General features: G+C 49.7%; 3 protein-coding genes across 3 annotated transcripts; 1 reads left to right on the forward strand and 2 right to left on the reverse strand.

The window, feature by feature from the left end:
- Nucleotides 1-514: 514 nt before the first annotated feature.
- Nucleotides 515-1,433, reverse strand: MYCTH_2113755 (uncharacterized protein; the record flags this gene model as incomplete). The annotated part of the gene is made up of 4 exons (XM_003667073.1): nt 515-617; nt 720-928; nt 1,066-1,139; nt 1,337-1,433. The coding sequence occupies 4 exons, from the start codon at nt 1,431-1,433 to the stop codon at nt 515-517; spliced, it is 483 nt and encodes a 160-aa protein (XP_003667121.1).
- Nucleotides 1,434-4,254: 2,821 nt separating this feature from the next.
- Nucleotides 4,255-7,910, forward strand: MYCTH_2312579 (uncharacterized protein). Its single transcript, XM_003667074.1, has 6 exons — nt 4,255-4,576; nt 4,831-5,037; nt 5,142-5,154; nt 5,353-5,473; nt 5,535-7,451; nt 7,514-7,910. Exons 1-6 carry the CDS (start codon nt 4,397-4,399, stop codon nt 7,836-7,838), a joined length of 2,763 nt encoding a protein of 920 aa, XP_003667122.1. The 5' UTR covers nt 4,255-4,396; the 3' UTR covers nt 7,839-7,910.
- Nucleotides 7,911-21,315: 13,405 nt separating this feature from the next.
- MYCTH_2071402 (uncharacterized protein) lies at nt 21,316-22,157 on the reverse strand (the record flags this gene model as incomplete). Its single annotated transcript, XM_003667075.1, has 3 exons — nt 21,316-21,405; nt 21,518-21,873; nt 21,950-22,157. 3 exons carry the CDS (start codon nt 22,155-22,157, stop codon nt 21,316-21,318), a joined length of 654 nt encoding a protein of 217 aa, XP_003667123.1.
- Between the last annotated feature and the right edge of the window lie 3,967 nt (nt 22,158-26,124).

A 26,124-nucleotide genomic window follows, 5' to 3' on the forward strand; every position in this document is an offset into this window, starting at 1 on the left:
CCCACCGGATTCGTTTAGATCGCCTAGGGCTCCCGTTGCCCTGTCGCTTGGCTTGCACTGGCGTTACGCAGATGACATGATAGGAACGGGGAATGCGGGGAAGACAAGCCTGGGGATTCTGGGTTCATCATCTTGGCGATGCTTTGGGGAATCGACGATCTTGGGTCTGCACGACCATGGCCATAACAACAAAGTCCCCGTCCTTTCGTAACGCATCGTCTCGAGTGATCCCGTACGTGTACACGAATAAAGAGTCATCTGCGCCTGCCAAGTCGCGCCTTTGGAACTGATGGGCACGAGTGCGATGTCCGAGGATGCCCGCAAACCGGACCCCGGCAGCTCCTGAACCGATCGCGAGTCGGAAATTGTGAATACAAGAGAGGCTCCTCTTGCGGGAGAGCTGCCGAGCAAATGGCCGCCAGCGGCACTATGAAGCCGCAGGCAGGCAGGGTCTTGTCTGCATAAGTGGGTCTTACCAGATCCACTACACGTGGAGAGTGATATTTTTTTTTCCCTATTCTTCTTGTGCATGGCCGGCCAGGCAGGCTCGGATCCGCGCAGCTTCCTTGGTGGGGTTATGGGTCAATTGGCCTCGGAACATCTTGGCGAGGTAACCCCTAGGAAATGAACCAGTTACGTTACCGCTGGCAGCCAACTGTCAAGGCGCCCCAGGCTCCCACACTCTCGACCCTCATCGATGTTTGCTGCCCTGGCCGGACCTTGGGACAAGGCCCTGGACAATTGCCACCGAACGAAACGGCGTCTGCCGCAGGATGAGGGCGGCCAACGACGCCCCCCACGCCCGCTCGGGATCGGCTTGGGGAAGGAGGGAAGAGGGGGGTCGGGGTTGCCACCGGAGACGTGGCTCGCCGGTAAGGAGGCACAAGCGATGGCTTCTAAGCAGTAACCATAACGCATCGCCGGATGACTGTAAAGGAAGGTTCGGTACTCAAATACGTGCACAACTTGATCTGGCATTATGCCATGTCAACTATGCCGAACCAGTGTCTAATCCCTCCCCCGCCGTTAAGGAAGTTTCCCCGCAATCAGGATCGATCAACTTACACAGGGAGAAGCTGCTGCGTCCATCAAACCAAACGGCCGCTGCAACCCGCCCGCAAATGCCGCCCCATAGGTACCTGGTTGGATCGAGTTAGTTAGCTAATCAGAGGCGTGGAAGAAGACTCAAGATGGGTTCTTCCCAGACCGCCATTTGCGGGATTATTAGTATGTGCTCGGGGTAATTGATCGGGACAGCATGTGCCCCTCCTCGTACACACAACACACAGCAATACTTGGATACACGAGTGTAAATCAAAGAGACAGAACGACGTACACAAGGTCAGGGAGAGTTGAGCTAGGCATTTCGATCGCTGCAGGAGCAGAGAGACATGTGCCCAGACCCGAAACACATTACGTTGCGTGCTTGGCATTGCGATGATCGAGATAACGAATCCGACAACAGCCAGTGAGAGGTTCTGAGAGGGGGGCCAAGCTGCTGTTGTGCAATATCGTCCCAAGGTGCCAAGCGCTTTGGCTGAGCGCCGCGTCAAACCTATAAGTCTGGGCATTGTCACGAAAGATGGTGATGGTCAGTATTTTGGCTTCGCTGCGAGACAGCGTTTCCCCAAAATGGCAAGCCACGGCCGGCAAAACGCAAAGAATCCCACCCCTCTCTTCGGTCGCTTGGGGAGTTCTGATTGCTTTCTGTGATTCAGACCGGCTCGTCGCAACATCCAGCCGCCATCTTCCCCAGGCGTGTCGTTGGTCCTCTTAGCTCGGGCGCCACAACTCGGATAATGCAGCCACAACCGGCCAACACTGATCACCCACCCCTGCGGTGCGGCTCGGGGAATGCTGCGTGTAAGAATCTGGGGTTAGTTTGGAGGGGCAACGCTGGGTGGGCAAACATCGGTGACGACGAAGTGCACACAACGTGTGCTGAATAAGGTACATGAATGAGAATGGCTCGCCTGTCAATCCGGGACCTCGCCGATTAAAGAAAACGAAAAAGGACGGCGTGGTTGAAATGGATCGCGTGAGCGATCCGTCTATTGAAAAAGCCTGGAAAATTTTCAATACACCCGGAAGGCTCGGCCTGGTTCAGGTGAAGGTCTCCATTGTTGAACGGTGTGTTGGTGTGGCTCGAGACGCTCGTTGGGGGCCATCCAAAATGACGTAGTGGAATCGGTCACGGCCTCGGCACTTCTGCGTTCGGCCGATCCGCGCTGTCGAGCCTGCCTTGGCTCTCGACCCTGCTCCCGCACCCCGAATGGCGGCGACGCCAATGGCGCGGGCCTGATGAAGCGCCCAATTGCGCGAATTAGACATGACGTTCGCGATCGCTACTCTTCCATCGTTGGTTTTGCTGACAGAAAGCCTGCAAGCGTGCAATGCCACTTGGTTGCTGTCGGGAATGCCCGCATGCATTCGCCGTTGCCAAATCGGGCGACAAACAAATGGCTCGTTGCCCCCCCATCCTTTCATAGGTTTTAGTGTAGGTGTGAGCTTCCGGCTCCACATCTGTAATCAGCCTGGCTCCTCGCGTATCCCAAGGATGCGCCGTACCAGCCGTGCCGCCGCGAAAGGACGAGGGCGAGAGCGAGGCACACGCCAGGGCAACGTCTGGTGTTTTGACAGCGTACCGTTGCCTCCGCGCGATACCAAGCTTTGTTCCATTTCGAGATATCCATTGTTTCCTGGCAAGGGTACGCCTTCGACGACCAGTAGGGAAGCGGCATTGCTTGCAGCCGGCAGAAACACCGTCTCACCAGCACCAGTCATAGAGACGCAACCCGTCCGGGGTCTCCATGACGAACGGCCAAACGCCCAAAGCATCAAGATGCCAATCTTCACAGTCTGTGCGGTTTCACGTTTTGTCAAGGAGAAAACGATTGAGCCTCGAAGCTGGCGATAGCAAGGAAGAGCAAGTCTTGCCGCGTGGTAAACTGCGAAAAATTTTTTCTCGTGGCTCCTTCGGGGGAGATCTAGAGTGAGGCAAGTCTAGCTCGGTCAGTCCGATTCGTGTCGCTCTGCGCGTCTACGGCTCTATAGCGAAACAAAGTCTACCTCATCTTACGCGGTCACGCAGAGTTTCCCAACGTTTGTGTACATACAGAGTACATAGTAATGTCCAGGGATGAAATAGGCACCTTACACAGCAAACTAAGGTATGTTAATCGCGTCCTCCGTACATTGCATCCATTACGAGTACCCACGGTCGGTAACCCGGCTGGGCGAATGCGCGGGTGGGAGGCAAGATGGAGAAGAACCGCGGAGGCACAGCCAGAAAATCCCGCAGGCTTGGCCGTTTTGGTGGTACCTGGAAACAGCTCTGGAGCGAGGTACAGCTTCCAGAAGGTTTGCGGCCGAATAGACACATGACAGTGGGTACAGATACCTACTCGGCTTGCACCGTTCAAGTCACTCCCTGGACATTGCGACTTGCAGCCGGGGGCTCCGCTTCTGTGCCCTGGCTGCCAGGGTTAGTGCCTGCCCCAATTGGCCTGGGATCTCGTCACTTTGACTTTCCGGGCGCGAACAGTGTGAATTGAGACCGGAAAAAGCCCGATCTGGTGCCTGTAAGCGCAATTAACCGCGGCGGGACCAGCCAATTTGCCCAGTGCAATGCGTACTGCACACGGTGGGGCCTGGAGATGCTCGACTCGCATCAACGCCGCGAATGGCCGGGTGCCCAGGTGCCATTCTTCGGCGCAAAACGGGGATCCACCCTTCTCCAGTGGCCAACCCTGTACGGATTATTCAAGCGTCAAGAAGGTTCGCTTGGATGGACCGGGCGTGGAATCCCGCGCCGTGGGCGGAGGAGAAAGGGTAGCGTTCTGAGTGCAGGGACATGGTGCGTTTAGTGTAGTGTTGCGGAACTGACTTGAGCTTCTCGGGCGTGGGCCGAACGGCGAAAGCCACCGTGGTTCGTGCAGCGAAGCAGGTGGCAGCCTATGCAAACGTTGAAATACTCCGACTGCCCTCCTGCTTGCCCCCCTAATTCCTCTCTTTCTTTTCCTTTCCTGCTTTACGCACGGAGGTCCTTCTAAAACTCCCTTCGACGTGAGGTCTCGCTTCTCCCCTCGAGTCCGCCCTCTCCCCTCATCCATCTACTCTCGTCCGGTCTCTTTTCCAGCCCGGTTGCACCTGACCGCGGCCCTTATTTAAACGGTCGTCGAACCGAGAATTTCCCTCGCGCTTTGTTCACCCGACTACCGTCCACAATAAATCCCTACCAGTAATTCGCGCGTGGATTCGAGCTCTCCCAATACCCAAAACCGATCTACCATCCAATTCTTAATATCTTCCCAAACGCGCCCCGTACTGAGCGCCCAACCCACGTCGACAATCCGTCAGCCCGGCGCAGAGCTTATCTGCCGCAATCGCAGCGCCAATGGCGGAACCCACGTCTACCGGCGCTCCTGCGCTGTCGACGAATATTGAGAGCGGAAATTTTGACGAGAAGGCCCAACACGACGTGCCCCCCGCCAAGGTGCCCGTCGAGGAGGAGGAGGAGGATGAGGACATTGACGCCCTCATCGATGACCTCGAGAGTCACGATGGCCATGACCAGGTAAGCCAGCTTAGTCTGCACACCCCCCCACCCCCCCAACCAAGGATTCGTTCCTTTCACATTCCGCCGAGCCCTTGGCATTCAATCGACCCCCTTCAACCGGGTGGTGCGCCATTGGCGGTTCTCGGCCAGCAAGACTGATTGCGCGTCGCCGCCGATCAGGCCTTGCTGGTCAATGGCATTTGCGACCTGCTGTCGCCATCACGGCTCATCACCTCAATCGTAACAACGGGGCTAACAATTGCTCTTTTTAGTTTGAGGAGGAGGAAGATGTCACTCCCGGCGGCGCCCGCGTCGTCCCCGAGGACATGCTCCAGACTGACACGCGTGTCGGTCTCACAAACGAGGAGGTCCTCCAGCGTCGTCGGAAATATGGTCTCAACCAGATGAAGGAGGAGAAGGAAAACCTCCTTCTCAAGTTCCTTGGTTTCTTCGTCGGCCCTATCCAGTTCGTCATGGAGGTACGTCATGATCCACAAGATGCTGCGCTCCGGCACAGCAGTTTCGAAACGAAACAAACTTTCCCCACTTCCCGTCTTGGACTTGATGCTAACCCATCCACCAGGCCGCTGCTGTCTGTACGTATTACCTCTCCGTCCATCCCAACTTCTACCCAATCGTAACTATGCCTCGCGGCTGTTTGGGCGACCAATCGGGTGTCCTGCATGCTTGCTAAGGACTCGCTTTGGTGTTGGGCTGCCAAGCTCATGGCGCTGTCGACCATTGCCAATTGGCTGCGTGCGTCGAACGATTTGGCTGACAATGTTGCTGTACAGTGGCTGCTGGTCTCGAGGACTGGGTCGATTTCGGTGTCATCTGCGGTCTGTTGCTTCTCAACGCCGCTGTCGGTTTCATCCAGGAGTACCAGGCTGGCTCCATCGTTGACGAGCTGAAGAAGTAAGGCGACATCCTTTAGTAGCCGCTTATGGCGAACTTCAGCTGACTAACGCGCTCGCAGGACTCTCGCTCTTAAGGCTGTTGTTCTCCGTGACGGTACCCTGAAGGAGGTCGAGGCCCCCGAGGTCGTCCCCGGCGATATTCTGCAGGTTGAAGAGGGTACCATCATTCCCGCCGATGGCCGCATCGTTACCGATGGTGCCTTCCTTCAGGTCGACCAGTCTGCCATCACTGGCGAGTCGCTCGCTGTCGACAAGCACAAGAATGACCAGTGCTATGCCTCCTCGGCTGTCAAGCGTGGCGAGGCCTTCCTGGTCGTCACTGCCACTGGTGACAACACCTTCGTCGGTCGCGCGGCTGCCCTCGTGAACGCTGCTAGCGCTGGCACTGGTCACTTCACCGAAGTGCTCAACGGCATTGGTACCATCCTGCTGGTTCTCGTCATCCTCACCAACCTGGTTGTCTGGGTTGCCAGCTTCTACCGGTCCAACCCCATCGTCCTCATTCTCGAGTTCACCCTGGCCATCACCATCGTTGGTGTGCCCGTCGGTCTCCCTGCCGTCGTCACCACCACCATGGCTGTCGGTGCCGCCTACCTCGCCAAGAAGAAGGCTATCGTCCAGAAGCTCTCGGCCATCGAGTCTCTGGCTGGTGTCGAGATTCTGTGCTCTGACAAGACGGGTACCCTGACCAAGAACAAGCTCTCTCTGTCGGAGCCCTACACCGTCGCCGGTGTTGACCCCGAGGACCTCATGCTTACTGCCTGCTTGGCTGCCTCGCGCAAGAAGAAGGGCATGGATGCCATCGATAAGGCTTTTCTCAAGAGCTTGAAGTACTATCCCCGCGCCAAGGGTGTCCTCAGCAAGTACAAGGTTCTCGAGTTCCACCCCTTCGACCCTGTCTCCAAGAAGGTCACGGCCGTCGTCGAGTCTCCCCAGGGCGAGCGCATTGTCTGCGTCAAGGGTGCCCCTCTGTTCGTTCTCAAGACCGTCGAGGAGGACCACCCCATTCCGGAGGAGGTTGACCAGGCCTACAAGAACAAGGTCGCCGAGTTCGCCACCCGTGGTTTCCGCTCTCTCGGTGTTGCCCGCAAGCGTGGCGAGGGCTCTTGGGAGATCCTCGGTATCATGCCTTGCTCGGACCCCCCGCGTCACGATACCGCTCGCACCATCAACGAGGCCAAGTCGCTCGGTCTGTCCATCAAGATGCTTACTGGTGATGCCGTCGGTATCGCTAGGGAGACTTCTCGCCAGCTCGGTCTCGGCACCAACGTCTACAACGCTGAGCGCCTTGGTCTCGGTGGCGGTGGTGACATGCCCGGCTCTGAGGTGTACGACTTCGTCGAGGCTGCCGATGGTTTCGCCGAGGTGTTCCCCCAGCACAAGTACAACGTCGTCGAGATCCTGCAGCAGCGTGGCTACCTCGTTGCCATGACTGGTGATGGTGTCAACGACGCTCCCTCGCTCAAGAAGGCCGATACTGGTATTGCCGTCGAGGGTGCCTCGGACGCTGCCCGCTCTGCTGCTGATATCGTCTTCCTTGCCCCCGGTCTCGGTGCCATCATTGATGCGCTCAAGACGTCTCGCCAGATTTTCCACCGCATGTACGCCTACGTCGTCTACCGTATCGCCCTCTCGATCCATCTGGAGATCTACCTTGGTCTCTGGATTGCCATCCTGAACCGCAGCCTGAACATCAACCTGGTCGTCTTCATTGCCATCTTCGCCGATGTCGCCACTCTGGCCATCGCCTACGACAACGCCCCGTACAGCAAGACCCCCGTCAAGTGGAACCTGCCCAAGCTCTGGGGTATGTCGGTGCTGCTCGGTATTGTCCTGGCCATCGGTACCTGGATTACTGTCACGACCATGTACGCGCACGGTCCGAACGGCGGTATCGTCCAGAACTTCGGTAACATGGACGAGGTCGTGTTCCTCCAGATCTCGCTTACTGAGAACTGGCTGATCTTCATCACTCGGTACGTCATCTCGTCTAGTCTGTCGTGTGTGCTTGCTTCGCAGATGCTAATACATCGACTAGTGCCAACGGTCCCTTCTGGTCCTCGATTCCTTCGTGGCAGCTGGCCGGTGCCGTCCTGGTCGTCGACATCATCGCCACCCTCTTCACCATCTTTGGTTGGTTCGAGAACAGCGACACGTCCATTGTCGCCGTCGTCCGTGTCTGGGTCTTCTCGTTCGGTATCTTCTGCGTCATGGGTGGTCTCTACTACATGTTGCAGGACAGCGTCGGCTTTGACAACCTCATGCACGGCAAGTCGCCCAAGGGCAGCCAGAAGCAGCGCTCTCTGGAGGACTTCGTCGTCTCTCTCCAGCGTGTGTCGACCCAGCACGAGAAGTCGCAGTAGGCGGCGCGTGCGTGGGCGGTGCCTGGCGTGGCGTCTTGAAACACACGGGGCACCTACTACCTGTTTGCCCTAGGTGGCAGCGAACTTATACCCGACCGCTGGGGATATAGATAGATAGGATCGGACGGCCGAGGAATTTCCTTTTCATTTTCTGCAATAAGTTCTGTATGGACTTTTAGCATTAGGGGCTAGACGTACCCCGATTTTCTTAGACAATCTAATAAAGAGTAAAAAATAATGTCTTTTTCTACACGTGACTGTCTGCCTCCTTGGAGCCGCACTTCGCCCGAATCCAAGGCGCCCTTTTTTTTTTTTGGGGGGGGGGGGGGGGGCCGCGCCTAAACTGGCTCTTGGCTGAGAGACATAGCGCTCGCAAACCGGCCTTTTGCATGCAGAAAACAGCATGTGCACAGGTACACAGAACTACATGTGATTTTCAACAGAAGGGTAGGTACAGATTATCGTGTTTATGCCTTGGGTGACATCACTTCTGACTAGGAACTCTTGCGTTTGCTCACACCCGCAGAATGCGAACCACGCATCGAAATGCTGTTTTGCCTGCCAGACTCTCCGATGCATGCATCTTAAGGCAAGGTGATGAACGAACCATGCCTCGTTGTCTCCAATCTTCCTTTTTCAGGAACGGCATTCAGAAGTATTACGGATTACATACTACAGAGGTTGGCCTAGAAAGTCCATCCCCCATCCCAGGATGCCAAGGTCTTGGCATACAGTATAGTTAGCTGACACTACAATAGACACTTATATACCTTTTTACCAACCCGACTTCTAGACTTATCCAACACTTCAAAACTAGGCTTATTTTAAGCATTTGAAACAGCATTCAATTCGCTATTTTACTTGCAATCAAAGGAGGTCAATTTACCAGCAGTTATATCGCTTTTCTCTGGCCTAACTACTTCTAAGTCTATTGCTAACGTCTTCCACGTATTAGATACTCTAGCTCTCCCTAACAAAGTCTATCTTCCTCGGTCCGTCTCTAGATATCAGCTTCTAACTTAGCTTCCTTTTCAGCTCTCGATTTCTAACACTATTCGCGCTATATCCGAAAGCCTAGCTTCTCTTCTCCCGGTGGTAGAGGGTCAGGAATACTACCCTCCTTATATTCGTTTCCTCTAGCTAGTCTTATTACCTACTTAACATTCCCTTAGACTCTTTTAATATATCGTTATAACTATTCGATTAGAAGCTCCCTCTATTACTTTAACTAATCTTTCTCTAGCTAAATCTAAGAGTTTGAAAGCTTCCGTTTCCTATATAACTATTTTATCTTTGCCTATATAGGCTTAATCGTATTAAGGTTAGGTAAGTTTAGTAGCCATTTAAGGACCTTAAACTTTGCTTCTTCCTAAAGCTAATGGTTCTATCGAGATATATAAGTATTGGTATTATCTTCTTATATAATATAAACTAGGCTATACTTCCTTTAGAGTTTCTCTATAAAAGGAAGAAATAGGGGAAGTAAGACTTCCTATTAGTAATATATCTAGTTAATCCTTCCTTGCCCCTAATAGACTGTCATGAAAATATATATATAGGACGCCGCCTGAGCCACCTCCCTAACAGGCCAATAGGACAGCAGGAATGATAGGCCAATCAGGACAGGATCATACTTGGCAAGAAATGATCCTAGCAGAGAATCACTAGCTCACGATATAAGCCAGGTAAGCCAATACGGAGGATCACCACGACTATTAGTAATCCTAGGATTATATATATATATAGATAGTCACTCGTTATAGTGAACTCTAGGAGTTTACCAGTAATAGTAACCTACAATTATAGTATTTATACTAAGCACCGCTAACTACTATAAGAGATAACTCTAGTATTATTATAAACCCTTTGGCTTTACTAAATCCCTTAGACAACTTATATACTTGTCCCGCTTAATTTACCTTCGTCTAAACCCTTTTAGAAGAAGTCTAAGTTAGGTTTATTATATATTATTATTACTCCCTTTATTTTATTATAGTTTAGGACGAAGGTAATTTTGACCTTGATATCGATATAACTATTAATATTATAGCTAAATAGTTACTTACCTATCTTAGTTAACTCTAGTAGCAGATCTAGGAGTTAGACTAGAGAGATAAGGCTACTTAAGCTTAAATTAAGGAACTCGAGAACGGCGAAAAGCACTTATAGAAGCTAGTTAACGAGGCCTATACTAAAATTAAGGCACTCGAAGGCGCTAAAGCGAGCTATATTAAGATCAAATTACCTAGTAAATACGGAGGAACTAAGGAAGATCTTATAAGGTTTCTAACAAACCTCTAATCTTACTTTTAGCTTAATAACGACAAGTTTCTAGATAATAAAGCTAAAGTCCTTGATATAGCTATAAGATTAGAGGGTGTCACGGATAAGCACATGGGCGGCCTGGCAGGCTGCAGCTAGGACACGGGACATTCCGACAGCCAATCACTCGACAGACCAATCAGAAGATTATCACCGCCAAGACTAAGGTCTTCACTGGTGATAATAACATGTCACCGTCGATAACGCAGAATCACGAAGTGAAAAGAGAAGTGATACTGGTGATAACTATTGAAGAAGGACAGACCATTGTGTATATATAGCTAGCCAGTCACTCGTTATAGTAGACTCTAGGAGTTCGCCAGTGGTAACAATCACAATCACAGTACTTATACTAAGTATTGCTGATTACTGTAAGAGATAACTCTAAGTGTTGTTATAAACCCTTTGGCTTCACCAAATCCCTCAGACGACCTGCCTGCTTGTCCCGCTTTACCCACCTCCGTCTGGACCCTTTTAGAAGAAGTCTGAGTTAGGTTCGTCACACGTTGTTACCACTCCCTTTGTTCTGTCATGGTTTAGAACAGAGGTGACTTCGACCTTGACACCGACATGGCTACCGACGTCACGGCCGAACAACTGCTTGCCTAGCTTGGTCAACTCTAGCAGCGGATCCAGGAGTTAGACTAGAGAGACAAGGCTGCTCAAGCTCGAATCAAGGAACTCGAGAACCGCGAAAAGTACTTGCAGAAGTTGGTTAACGAGGCCTATGCCAAAATCGAGGCACTCGAGGGCGCCAAAGCGAAGCGTATCAAGATCGAACCACCTAGCAAATATAGAGGAACCAAGGAAGATCTCGTAGGATTCTTGACAAATCTCCGATCCTACTTCCGGCTTAACGACGACAAATTTCTAGACGAAAAAGCCAAAGTCCTTTATATAGCCATAAGACTAGAGGGCAAGGCACTTAGATAGTTCGAGCCGACGTAGAATGACTATCTTACTAAGGAAGACGAAGACGACCGAGACGCATTTACGCAGGCAGTCTTCCGATCTTACGACCGTTTCGAAGAAGAGCTTTGGAAAGTTTTTGGCGACAAAGACGAGAAGATTTATACGTAAGAAAGACTTGCTAATCTCCAACAGACCAAGTTAGCAGCCTCCTACGCCACATAATTCAGATAGGATATACTTAAGTCTTAGCTTAACAATAAGGCGTTAATACAATTGTTCTACAATAGCTTAAAAGAAAAGGTCAAAGACGAGCTATATAAGTACGATCGGCCTAAGACTCTAGACAAATACATCGCATAGGCCATTAGGATCGATAATCGACTCTACACACGAGAGTAGCAGAAACAAGGTCAAATAAACGGAACTATAGTTAAGGCCAACAACAAGAAAAAGCGAGCATACGTTAGTACCTCGTACAGGATATACCCTAGAGCTATAGATATAGATATAGCGTAGAAGCAGGACTAGAAGAAGACGGCCAAAGACAAGTCTAATATTACCTACTATAACTACAGAAAGAAAGGGCACTACAAGCGAGAATACCGAAGCCCAAAGAAAGAATAGAAACCAACCCCTAGAAAGGAAATTACAACTATCGACGAAACTACTAAGGACGTCATCAAAATAGCGGCCACGAGCTACGAAGACAAGGACAGTAACACGGACAGTCTCGGACACGACAGCAACGGTAAAGACGAACAAGCACCATACTCCGAACTGGTCACTATAGACCTAGAGACAGGTCTTGCCGAATAGGACATGGCAGGAGAATATACACCGCTAGTTTCGATTCTCCTAGCCTTAAGGCAGTAGGGTTTTATAGTCATATAGAGGTAGGATAGATCGTAGATAACCGACACCCAAGGAATCGAAAGACCCGGACCTAATGTTCTATTCCTCTAGGAACGAATCGAATAGTACTATAACGAAGTTTTTCGGCTTAACACGGAACTACGCGAACGGGACAGGCACTTGATTCGACTTGCCTAATAAAGCGATGGAATGAGGGACGAAATGAGGGAACTCCGACGTATCGTAGAAACCATTAAAGGAGAACAGCCTATGACATACGATAGGCCTGATAGCTACGCTAAGTATCTTGACGGCCAATAACTTAGTAACGACGTACGGAACCTAGAATACTAGTTTATACGTGTAAACCGCGGAAAAGACAAGCGTACATGGGAAAGCTATTAGAAGAAACACTCCTATGTCAGCACTAGAGTACCTACGGTCTACATATAGTGGGAAGGATTCGAGAAAGAATTCCAATACCTCCCAGGCGACGCTACGCGACTGTACCCTCGACATAAGGCACATGCGCAAGTGCCCTGGTTCTAGTGTATGGCACACGAATACCGATATCACTTCCGTGACAAATTCGAAAACAATCACTAGCCGACCCGATAGGAAAACAGGGACAGAGGCTTATACCCTATAGAATGGGTCTACGATGTAGGAAACAGAGCGGCCGAATTACTCTAGAAGATCGAAGCCCGCGATCTAGAAAGCATCACGGTAGTTCCAAAACAAGCCTAGCCTAGGTACTACAGAACCGGACGAGACACATAGGACTCGTGCTAGAGCAACGATTGCCTCTATCACGCGGACGAAAAGAAATTGCGAATTCGGGAGCTTTAGATGAAGCTATAGCACGTACGACAGAAAGTAAAGCGGACCTAATAGTAGGAAGCCACAAGCACTCAATGGCTTACAGAAATAAGCACGATCGACGAAGCCGCTATCAGCCGAACAACCGAAGAGGTCAGCACTAACCTAGGAAACAGGTCAGGGCCCTTTGAAGGGCCCGGAAACCATTAATACCTACGTAATAGCAAGTAGTAGCGTAGTACAGGAGGAACTAGCGCAAGAGACCACTATATCGAGACCTCCCGGCAGAAACATAGGAAATCGCTATAATCTTTAGACGACAGTGGCAAGACAAGCGATTATGGATAATAGCACAGTAGAAACAGCACGAAATGCTCGTACTAGTGGACAGTAAAGCAGAGATGAATCTGATTTCGCCGACACTTGTAAATTAGCTACGAATACCCTAGAGAGTGAAGCGGAAGCATGGCATAGTCAAAGGGCCATTTCCGACATAATAGGTACGTAGGGAGACCGAACCGATCGACATCACTATAGTAGGAAAGACTATAGCAGTCGTATTTAGTATCGTAGACATAGGTAACAACAAAGACATAATATTAGGGTTACTATAGTATAAAGACTATGACCCAGACATCAGCTAGAAGAATGGTAACTACCTACGACCCTAAACGGAGTCGTATTCGACCAGCAAGATAGGGAGCGCGCAAGGATCGCGAGCGGACGATGCTTAAGGAAAGGCATATCCTACGGATCCACCGCAAGAGACGGACAGTGGCAGACAGACCACTACAGACTCTGGAAGAGGCGGCATAACGACATCGATATCGCGACAGGAGGAACGAGCTAAATCGCCGATAGCTGTTCTCTCCGTTAACGAATGCAGAGCACTGCAATTAGAGCAGTAGGTTAAGACAGGAGAAATCGCCAGCATCGCCATAGACAGAACCAAGTTCGCATACTATTAGAAAACCAAGAGACGAGACAAGACTAGGGAAGTACTAAAGGAGTACGAGGGATACCTAGCATTCGAACCAAAGCATCTAGAAGGATTACTAGAACACGGCCCATAGGATTACGAGATTAAGCTTAAGGAAGGAGCACGACTAAAGTTCTTCAAGATTTACTATACGAGCTAGATATAGAACGAAGAACTTAAGCGATATTTAGAGGAGAACCTTTGAAGAGGATATATCTGCCTATCGACATCGCTAGCAGGCTACCCGATCCTGTTTATGCCTAAGAAAGACAGAAAGCTACGGTTATACGTCGACTATCGGCAACTTAACGAACAGACTGTAAAAAACCGATACCTATTACCGCTAATCTCACGGCTCCAAGATCAGTTAGCAGGAGCCTAATATTTCACGCGTCTTAACTTGCCATCGGCCTACAACCATATATAGATCAAAGAAGGCAACGAGTAGAAAACGGCCTTTAGGACACCCTATAGCCACTATAAGTACCTTGTCATGCCATTCGGACTTACGAACGCGCCAGCAACGTTCCAAGCCCTAATTAATCAAGCTATCCGACCCTTTCTCGACAAATTTACGGTATGTTATCTCGACGACATACTCATCTTCTCTAAGACGATAGACAAACACCGGAAGTACGTAATAGTAGTGCTAGACGCGCTACACACGTACAAGCTATCAGTTAACAAGAAAAAGAGCGAATTCCATGTCAGGAAGACAGTCTTTTTAGGATACGAAATATCCCTAGGACAAATCCGGATAGAACCTTTAAAGGTTAAAGCTATTAAGAATTAGCTACAACCAACGTTAGTCACGGAAGTATAAAGCTTCATCGGATTTACGAACTTCTACCAAATGTTTATCAGGAACTTTAGAGCGATCGCACGACCTTTGCACGAGCTCACCAAGAAGAATACTAAATTCCAATGGGAAGAGCAATACAAGCAAGCATTTATACAGATCTGTAACGCCATTATTAAAGATCTAGTACTAGTACTACCAGACCCTAAGAAGCCATTCGAGGTAGAAACGGACGCTTCAGACTATGCCATCAGAGGACAATTAGGACAACGAGACGAACAAGGGAAGCTACATCCTATAGCCTTCTTTTCAAAGAAGCTCGACAGACTACGTCTTAATTATCCGATTTACGACAAGGAACTACTTACGATTGTCGAAGCTTTCAAGGAATGGCGACCATACCTCAGTGGCACGATTAAACTAGTATAAGTGTATACGGATCACAAGAATTTGCGATACTTTACGACGACAAAGGAACTTAACGGACGACAAATACAATAGGTAGAATTCCTCGCGGAATTTAACTTCGAGATCCGCTATAAGAAGGGCAAAGAAAACGTACGAGCGGACATTTTAAGTCGACGAACGGATCACACGAAAGGACGAACGTGTCACGAATAAGCACATGGGCGGCCTGGCAGGCTGCAGCCAGGACGCGGGACATTCCGACAGCCAATCACTTGACGGACCAATCAGAAGATTATCACCGCCAAGACTAAGGTCTTCACTGGTGATAATAACATGTCACCGTCGACAACGCAGAATCACGAAGTGAAAGGAGGAGTGGTACTGGTGATAACTATTGAAGAAGGACAGACAATTGTGTATATATAGCTAGCTAGTCACTCGTTATGGTGGACTCTGGGAGTTCACCAGTGGTAACAATCACAATCACAGTACTCATACCAAGCATTGCTGATTACTGTGAGAGACAACTCTAAGTGTTGTTGTGAACCCTTTGGCTTCACCGAATCCCTCAGACGACCTGCCTGCTTGTCCTGCTTCACCCACCTCCGTCTGGACCCTTTCAGAAGAAGTCTGAGTTGGGTTCGTCACACGTTGTTACCACTCCCTTTGTTCTGTCATGGTTCAGAACGGAGGAGACCTCGACCTCGACACCGACATGGATACCAACGTCACGGCCGAACAACTGCTCGCCCAGCTTGGTCAACTCCAGCAGCGGATCCAGGAGTTGGACCAGAGAGACAAGGCTGCTCAAGCTCGAATCAAGGAACTCGAGAACCGCGAAAAGTACTCGCAGAAGTTGGTCAACGAGGCCTACGCCAAAATCGAGGCACTCGAGGGCGCCAAAGCGAAGCGCATCAAGATCGAACCACCTGGCAAATACGGAGGAACCAAGGAGGATCTCGCAGGATTCTTGACAAACCTCCGATCCTACTTCCGGCTCAATGACGACAAGTTTCCGGACGACAAAGCCAAAGTCCTCTACGCAGCCACGAGACTAGAGGGCAAGGCACTCAGATGGTTCGAGCCTACGTGGAACGACTATCTCACCGAGGAAGACGAAGACGACCGAGACGCGTTCACGCAGGCAGTCTTTCGATCCTACGACCGTTTCGAAGAAGAGCTTCGGAAGGTCTTTGGCGACAAAGACGAGAAAATCCATGCGCAAGAAAGACTCGCCAATCTCCGACAGACCAAGTCAGCAGCCTCCTACGCCGCACAGTTCAGACAGGACATGCTCAAGTCTCAGCTTAACGACGAGGCGTTGATGCAATTGTTCTATAACGGCTTGAAGGAAAAGGTCAAGGACGAGCTGTACAAGTACGATCGGCCTGAGACTCTGGACGAATACATCGCGCAGGCCATCAGGATCGATGATCGACTCTACGCACGAGAGCAGCAGAAACGAGGTCGAATGAACGGAACCACGGTTAAGGCCAACGACAAGAAAAAGCGAGCGTACGTCAGTACCTCGTACGGGACGCACCCCGGAGCCATGGATGTGGATGCAGCGCAGAAGCAGGACCAGAAGAAGACGGCCAAAGACAAGTCAATGTTACCTGCTACAACTGCGGAAAGAAAGGGCACTACAAGCGAGAATGCCGAAGCCCGAAGAAAGAATGGAAACCAACCCCTGGAAAGGAAATTGCGGCCATCGACGAAACCACCAAGGACGTCATCGAAGTAGCGGCCACGAGCTACGAAGACAAGGGCAGTGACACGGACAGTCTCGGACACGACGGCAACGGTGAAGACGAACAAGCACCGTACTCCGAACTGGTCACTGTGGACCCAGAGACAGGTCTTGCCGAATGGGACATGGCAGGAGAATATGCACCGCCAGTTTCGATTCTCCCAGCCTTGAGGCAGTGGGGTTTCACAGTCACGCAGAGGCGGGATGGATCGTGGACAACCGACACCCAAGGAATCGAAAGACCCGGACCCAATGCTCTATTCCTCCAGGAACGAATCGAATGGTACCGCAACGAAGTTTTCCGACTCAACACGGAACTGCGCGAACGGGATGGGCGCTTGACTCGACTCGCCCAGCAGAGCGAAGAGATGAAGGACGAAATGAGGGAACTCCGACGTATCGTGGAAGCCATCAAAGGAGAACAGCCTGTGACATATGATGGGCCCGATAGCTACGCCGAGTACCTTGACGATCAGCAACTCAGCAACGACGTGCGGAACCCAGAATACCAGTTCATGCGCGCGAACCGCGGAAAAGACGAACGCACGTGGGAAAGCTACTGGAAGAAACACTCCTATGTCAGCACTGGAGTACCTACGGTCCACGTACAATGGGAAGGATTCGGGAAAGAATTCCAATACCTCCCAGGCGACGCCATGCGACTGCACCCTCGACACGAGGCACATGCGCAAGTGCCCTGGTTTCAGTGTGTGGCACACGAATGTCGATATCACTTCCGCGACAAATTCGAAAACAATCATTGGCCGACCCGACAGGAAAACGGGGACGGAGGCTTACGCCCTGTGGAATGGGTCTACGATGCAGGAAACAGAGCGGCCGAATTGCTCTGGAAGATCGAAGCCCGCAATTCAGAAAGCATCACGATAGTTCCAAGACGAGCCTGGCCTAGGCACTGCGGAACCGGACGAGACACATGGGACTCGTGCTGGAGCAACGATTGCCTCTATCACGCGGACGAAAAGAAATTGCGAATTCGGGAGCTTCAGACGAAGCTATGGCACGCACGACGGAAAGCAGAACGGACCCAATGGTGGGAAGCCGCAAGCACTCAATGGCTCACGGAAATGAGCACGATCGACGAAGCCGCTATCAGCCGAACAACCGAAGAGGTCAGCACTGACCTGGGAAACGGGTCAGGGCCCTTCGAGGGGCCCGGAAACCATTAACGCCCGTGCAGCGGCAAGTGGTAGCGCAGTACAGGAGGAACTGGCGCAAGGGACCACTATATCGAGACCTCCCGGCAGAAACATGGGAAATCGCTGCAATCTTTGGACGACGGCGGCAAGACAAGCGACTGTGGATAACAGCACAATGGAGACAGCACGAAATGCTCGCACTAGTGGACAGTGGAGCAGAGATGAATCTGATTTCGCCGACACTTGTGAATCAGCTACGGATACCCTGGAGAATGAAGCGGAAGCATGGCATAGTCAAAGGGCCATTTCCGACGCAATGGGTACGCAGAGAGACCGAACCGATCGACATCACTGTGGCAGGGAAGACCACAGCAGTCGTATTCAGCATCGTGGACATGGGCAACGACAAAGACATGATATTGGGGTTACCATGGCATGAAGATTACGACCCGGACATCAGCTGGAAGAATGGTGGCCACCTGCGACCCCGAACGGAGTCGTATTCGACCAGCAAGATGGGGAGCGCGCAAGGATCGCGAGCGGACGATGCTCAAGGAAAGGCATGTCCTACGGATCCACCGCAAGAGACGGACAGTGGCAGGCAGACCACTACGGACTCTGGAAGAGGCGGCACAACGACATCGATATTGCGACAGGAGGAACGAGCTGAATCGCCGATAGCTGTTCTCTCCGTTGACGAATGCGGAGCACTGCAATTGGAGCAGTGGGTTGAGACAGGAGAAATCGCCAGTATCGCCATGGACGGAACCAAGTTCGCATACTATCAGAAAACCGAGAGACGAGACAAGACTGGGGAAGTACCGAAGGAGTATGAGGGACACCCAGCATTCGAACCGAAACATCTGGAAGGATTACCAGAACACGGCCCATGGGATCACGAGATCAAGCTCAAGGAAGGAGCACGACTGAAGTTCTTCAAGATTTACCACACGAGCCAGACGCAGAACGAAGAACTTAAGCGATATTTGGAGGAGAACCTTCGAAGAGGACATATCCGCCCGTCGACATCGCCAGCAGGCTACCCAATCCTGTTTGTGCCAAAGAAAGACGGAAAGCTACGGTTATGTGTCGACTATCGGCAACTCAACGAACAGACCGTGAAAAACCGATACCCGTTACCGCTGATCTCACGGCTCCGAGATCAGTTGGCAGGAGCCCAATATTTCACGCGTCTTGACTTGCCATCGGCCTACAACCACATACGGATCAAAGAAGGCGACGAGTGGAAAACGGCCTTTAGGACACCCTATGGCCACTACGAGTACCTCGTCATGCCATTCGGACTTACGAACGCGCCGGCAACGTTCCAAGCCCTGATTGATCAAGCTATCCAACCCTTTCTCGACAAATTTGCGGTATGTTATCTCGACGACATACTCATCTTCTCCAAGACGATGGACGAACACCGGAGGCACGTGAAAGCAGTGCTGGACGCGCTGCACGCGTACAAGCTATCAGTCAACAAGGAAAAGAGCGAATTCCATGTCAGGAAGACAGTCTTTTTGGGATACGAAATATCCCCCGGACAAATCCGGATGGAACCTTCAAAGGTTGAAGCCATCAAGAATTGGCCACAACCAGCGTCAGCCACGGAAGTACGAAGTTTCATCGGATTTGCGAACTTCTACCGGATGTTCATCAGGAACTTTGGAGCGATCGCACGACCTTTGCACGAACTCACCAAGAAGAATGCTGAATTCCAATGGGAAGAGCAACACGAGCAAGCATTCACGCAAATCCGCGACGCCATTACCGAAGATCCAGTACTGGTACTGCCAGACCCCAAGAAGCCATTCGAGGTGGAAACGGACGCTTCAGACTACGCCATCGGAGGACAATTGGGACAACGAGACGAACAAGGGAAGCTACATCCTGTAGCCTTCTTTTCAAAGAAGCTCGACGGACCACGTCTCAATTATCCGATCCACGACGAGGAACTACTTGCGATTGTCGAAGCTTTCAAGGAATGGCGACCATACCTCAGCGGCACGATTGAACCGGTACAAGTGTATACGGATCACAAGAACTTGCGATACTTCACGACGACGAAGGAACTCAACGGACGACAAATACGATGGGCAGAATTCCTCGCGGAATTCAACTTCGAGATCCGCTACAAGAAGGGCAAAGAAAACGCACGAGCAGACATTTTAAGCCGACGAACGGATCACACGAAAGGACGAACGGGAACAACACCACCGTTGTTCAAGGAACGAACAGACGGGACGTTGCACCACGAAACGCAGACACCCGTGGAAGATGATCCACTTGACTCGTTCCTAGAATGCTGCGCAATCTTTCGAGAGGAAAGGATCAACGAGGCACAGTATCAAGCAGCACCCGGACCAGTGGTACCTGACGGAGTGGAAGAAAGAGATGGGAAACTCTGGTACCGAGACAAAGCGTACATCCACGACAAGGATCAACAGCTGCGAATGATTCGAGAACTCCACGAATCAAAACTCGGAGGACACAAAGGAGTCACGAAGACTGTCGCACAAGTCAAGAAGCACTACGACTTTCCACAGTTAACGGCACGAGTTAAGGAAGTCGTACGGAACTGCGACATCTGCAATCGGAGCAAAACGGCACGACACAAGCCGTACGGGCTACTTCAGCCACTACCAACAGCTGACAAACCATGGAGTTCAGTTGCGATGGACTTCATCACGAAGCTGCCAGAATCCAAGGACACAGCCACAGGAGTGACCTACGACAGTATTCTTACTGTAGTAGATCGCCTGACTAAGTGGGCATATTTCTTTCCCTACAAGGAGTCCTGGACAGCGGAACAGTTGGCAGACGTGATCTATCGGCAAGTTGCATCAGTGCATGCTTGGCCGCAAGAATGGATCACCGACAGAGACACCAAGTTCGCATCGAAGTTCTGGCAAGCGTTAATGCAACGATTAGGCGTCAACAGCAAGCTGTCAACGGCATATCACCCGCAGACCGACGGACAAACGGAGCGACTAAACCAAGTTGTTGAGCAATACCTCCGCTCTTACGTCAATTACCAACAAGACGACTGGGTCATGCTGTTACCAACAGCACAACTCGCCTACAACACGACGCCGACAGAAACGACCAAAGTCACACCGTTCTTCGCGAACTACGGATATGAAGCAGACCTTAGGCAAGGACCAGAGGTCACAGTGCCGAGAGCAGCAGTCAAAGCAGAACAGATGCACGCACTGCATGAAAAGCTCAAAAAGGAACTCGAGTTTGTCAAGACCAGAATGAAGAACTACTACGACAAACACAGGCTCGAGGGACCTCGCCTAGAGAGGGGAGACAAAGTCTACCTGATCGCACGAAACTTGCAAACCAAACGACCAAGCACGAAGCTGGACTTCAAGAAGGTCGGACCCTTCGTTATCAAAGAACGAATCTCGACATCCAACTACCGACTATCGTTACCGTCATCTATGCGACTACGGACGGATGTTTTTCATATTTCACTTCTCGAACCAGCACCAAAGAACGCCAAGGTTGCCACGCACATCGAAGCAGAGGACGAAGAGGAAGAATGGGACGTCGAAGAAATTCTGGATTCACGCATCATCAACGGGGAACTGCAGTACCTGGTCAAATGGCTTGATTTTGGACCAGAGGACAACTCATGGGAACCAGTCAAGAATTTGAACTGCCCTGAGAAACTGGAACAGTTCCACCGGCAGAATCCGGATCGACCAAAGGAAAACCCGGGACAGAACCAAAGACGGCGCCCCAGTCGACAGCATCGACGGCATCATTAATCTGTGACGAGGGCATAGCAGGCGTCTCTTGCCGCTCAACCTCCTCCAACTCGTCCAAGGTCGACAGACCACGCGCCACCATGTCGGCACCTTTCTCCACCAAAAACTCCTTCTGCTGACGAAGACGCCGGAGCCGCGCAAGCTTTTCGGACAACTCGCGCTGGGCTTCTTCCAGACGGCGTTGAGATTCATCCAGCTCAAGTTCGGCACGACGTTCAGCATCCTTGATACGACGCTGCTCCTGGAGAATGCGATCCACTAGAACGAACATCAGGAATCACATTCAAAAAAAAAAAAAAAAAAAAAAAAAAAAAGAAGAAGAAAACGTGCTTACAGGAAGAAAGCGGTATGCCAGAGCCATCGCAAGAACGACCTCGACGAACGCAGGCTTCGCAACGCTTCGTACGCGCGATCATTTTGCAAACGAGGCCTTGCGACGCGCACCAAGAGCAAGGCATAACGACAAAACCGTTCTCAGCGATGTTCTGAGCAAGGGAAGCACGGTAACGTGCAGAATGCGACTTCCGTTTCTCTATCGGCATTTTGTCAACATGGCGACCACGACGCAGAAACAGGGAGAATGCAGTACTCACAAGCGAAGGGTTGTTGGCGCTATTTGAAACGGCCTAAGAGGGCTTTCGGGTCGAAAGCCTTGAAGGAGGGGCATCGTGTCACGAATAAGCACATGGGCGGCCTGGCAGGCTGCAGCCAGGACGCGGGACATTCCGACAGCCAATCACTTGACGGACCAATCAGAAGATTATCACCGCCAAGACTAAGGTCTTCACTGGTGATAATAACATGTCACCGTCGACAACGCAGAATCACGAAGTGAAAGGAGGAGTGGTACTGGTGATAACTATTGAAGAAGGACAGACAATTGTGTATATATAGCTAGCTAGTCACTCGTTATGGTGGACTCTGGGAGTTCACCAGTGGTAACAATCACAATCACAGTACTCATACCAAGCATTGCTGATTACTGTGAGAGACAACTCTAAGTGTTGTTGTGAACCCTTTGGCTTCACCGAATCCCTCAGACGACCTGCCTGCTTGTCCTGCTTCACCCACCTCCGTCTGGACCCTTTCAGAAGAAGTCTGAGTTGGGTTCGTCACAGAACGGGAACAACACCACCGTTATTCAAGGAACAAATAGACGGAACGCTATATCACGAAACGCAAATACCCATAGAAGATAATCTACTTAACTCGTTCCTAGAATGCTATACAATCTTTCGAAAGGAAAGGATTAACGAGGCATAGTATCAAGCAGCACCCGGACCAGTGGTACCTAACGGAGTAGAAGAAAGAGATAGGAAACTCTGGTACCAAGGCAAAGCGTATATCCACGACAAAGATCAACAGCTACGGATGATTCGAGAACTCTACGAGTCGAAACTCGGAGGATATAAAGGAGTTACGAAGACTGTCGCACAAGTCAAGAAACACTATGACTTTCTATAGTTGACGGCACGAGTTAAGGAAGTTGTACGGAACTACGACATTTGCAATCGAAGCAAGATGGTACGATACAAGCTATATAGGCTACTTCAGCCACTACTAACAGCTAACAAACCATAGAGTTCAGTCACGATGGACTTCATTACGAAGCTACTAGAATCCAAGGACATAGCTATAGGAGTGACCTATAACAGTATTCTTACTATAGTAGATTGCCTAACTAAGTGGGCATACTTCTTTCCCTACAAGGAGTCCTAGACAGCGGAACAGTTAGCAGACGTGATCTATCGGCAAGTTACATCAGTGCATGCTTGGCCGCAAGAATGGATTACCGATAGAGACACCAAGTTCGCGTCGAAGTTCTAGCAAGCGTTAATGCAACGATTAGGCATTAATAGCAAGTTGTCAACGGCATATCACCTACAGACTAATAGATAAATGGAGCAACTAAACCAAGTTATTAAGCAATACCTCCGCTCTTATATCAACTACTAGCAAAACGACTAGGTCATACTATTACTAACAGCATAACTCGCTTATAATACGACGCCAACGGAAACGACCAAAGTTACACCGTTCTTCGCGAACTACGGATATAAAGCAGACCTTAGGCAAGGACTAGAGGTCACAGTGCCAAGAGCAGCAGTCAAAGCAGAACAGATGCACGCACTATATAAGAAGCTCAAAAAGGAACTCGAGTTTGTCAGAACCAGAATGAAGAACTATTATAACAAACACAGGCTCAAGGGACCTCGCCTAGAGAGGGAAGACAAAGTCTACCTGATTGCACGAAACCTGCGAACCAAACGACCAAGCGCGAAGCTAGACTTTAAGAAGGTCAGACCCTTCGTTGTCAAAGAACGAATTTCGACATCTAACTACCGACTATCGTTACCGTCATCTATACGCCTACAGACGGATGTTTTTCATATTTCACTTCTCGAACCAGTACCAAAGAACGCCAAGGTTGCTACGTATATCGAAGTAGAGGACGAAGAGGAAGAATAGGACGTCGAAGAAATTCTAGATTCACGTATCATTAACGGGGAACTACAGTACCTAGTCAAATGGCTTGATTTCAGACCAGAAGACAACTCATAGGAACCAGTCAAGAATTTGAACTGCCCTAAGAAACTAGAACAGTTCTACCGGCAGAACCCGGATTAACCAAAGGAAAACCCGGGACAGAACCAAAGACGGCACCCCAGTTGACAGCATCGACGGTATTATTAATCTGTGACGAGGGCATAGCAGGCATCTCTTGCTGCTTAATCTCCTCTAACTCGTCCAAGGTCGATAGACCACGCGCCACTATATCGGCACCTTTCTCTACCAAAAACTCCTTCTACTGACGAAGACACCGGAGCCGCGCAAGCTTTTCGGACAACTTACGCTAGGCCTCTTCTAGACGGCGTTAGGATTCATCTAGCTCAAGTTCAGTACGACGTTTAGCATCTTTGATACGACGCTACTCCTAAAGAATGTGATCTACTAGAACAAATATTAGGAATCACAGTAAAAAAAAAAAAAAAAAAAAAAAAGGAGATAGGCTTATAGGAAGAAAGCGGGATGCTAGAGCTATCGCAAGAACGACCTCGACGAATACAGGCCTCGCAACGCTTTATATACACGATCATTTTGCAGACGAGGCCTTACGACGCGCACTAAGAGCAAGGCATAACGACAAAACCGTTCTTAGCAATGTTCTAAGCAAGGGAAGCACGATAACGTACAGAATACAACTTCCGTTTCTCTATCGGCATTTTGTCAGCATGGCGACCATGATGTAGAAACAGGGAGAATGCAGTACTCACAAGCGAAGGGTTGTTAGCGCTATTTGAAACGACCTAAGAGGGCTTTCGGGTCGAAAGCCTTAAAGGAGGGGCATCGTGTCACGGATAAGCACATAGGCGGCCTGGCAGGCTGCAGCTAGGACACGGGACATTCCGACAGCCAATCACTCGACAGACTAATCAGAAGATTATCACCGCCAAGACTAAGGTCTTCACTAGTAATAATAACATGTCACCGTCGACAACGTAGAATCACGAAGTGAAAAGAGAAGTAATACTAGTGATAACTATTGAAGAAAGACAGACTATTGTATATATATAGCTAGCCAGTCACTCGTTATGGTAGACTCTGGGAGTTCGCCAGTGGTAACAATCATAATCACAGTACTTATACCAAGCATTGCTGATTACTATGAGAGATAACTCTAAGTGTTGTTGTGAACCCTTTGGCTTTACCGAATCCCTTAGACGACCTGCCTGCTTGTCCCGCTTCACCCACCTCCGTCTGGACCCTTTCAGAAGAAGTCTGAGTTGGGTTCGTCACAGAGGGTAAGGCATTTAGATAGTTTAAGCCTATATAGAATAACTATCTTATTGAGGAAGACAAAGATAACCGAGACGTATTTATATAGGTAGTCTTTCGATCTTATAACCGTTTTAAAGAAGAGCTTTAAAAGGTCTTTAGTGATAAAAATAAGAAGATTTATATGTAAGAAAGACTTGCTAATCTCCGATAGACCAAGTTAATAGCTTCCTATATAGTATAGTTTAGATAGGATATGTTTAAGTCTTAGCTTAATAATAAGGCGTTAAGATAACTATTCTATAATAGCTTAAAGGAAAAGGTTAAAGATAAGCTATATAAGTATAATTAGCTTAAGACCCTAGATAAATATATTATATAGGCTATCAGAATCGATAATTAACTCTATATATAAGAGTAGTAGAAATAAGGTCGAATAAACGGAACTATAGTTAAAGCTAATAATAAGAAAAAACGAGCATATATTAGTACCTTATATAGGACGTATCCTAGGGCTATAGATATAGATATAGCATAGAAGTAAGATAGAAAGAAGATAACTAAAGATAAGTCTAACGTTACTTATTATAACTATAGAAAGAAAGGACACTATAAATAAGAATGCTAAAGCCCGAAGAAAGAATAGAAAATAGTCCCTAGAAAGGAAATTATAGTTATTAACGAAACTACTAAAGATATTATCAAAGTAGCGGCTATAAGCCACGAAAACAG

The sequence above is a fragment of the Thermothelomyces thermophilus genome, chromosome 7 (assembly GCF_000226095.1).
Source record: "Thermothelomyces thermophilus ATCC 42464 chromosome 7, complete sequence".
NCBI lineage: Eukaryota > Fungi > Ascomycota > Sordariomycetes > Sordariales > Chaetomiaceae > Thermothelomyces > Thermothelomyces thermophilus.

Excerpts from the sequence above, each read along its gene's own strand:
- MYCTH_2312579 (XM_003667074.1), top strand. The coding sequence starts at position 4,397 with ATGGCGGAACCCACGTCTACCGGCGCTCCTGCGCTGTCGACGAATATT. Across the intron at positions 4,577-4,830 it reads GTCACGATGGCCATGACCAG|TTTGAGGAGGAGGAAGATGT; the intron begins GTAAGCCAGCTT and ends TGCTCTTTTTAG. Across the intron at positions 7,452-7,513 it reads TGGCTGATCTTCATCACTCG|TGCCAACGGTCCCTTCTGGT; the intron begins GTACGTCATCTC and ends TACATCGACTAG.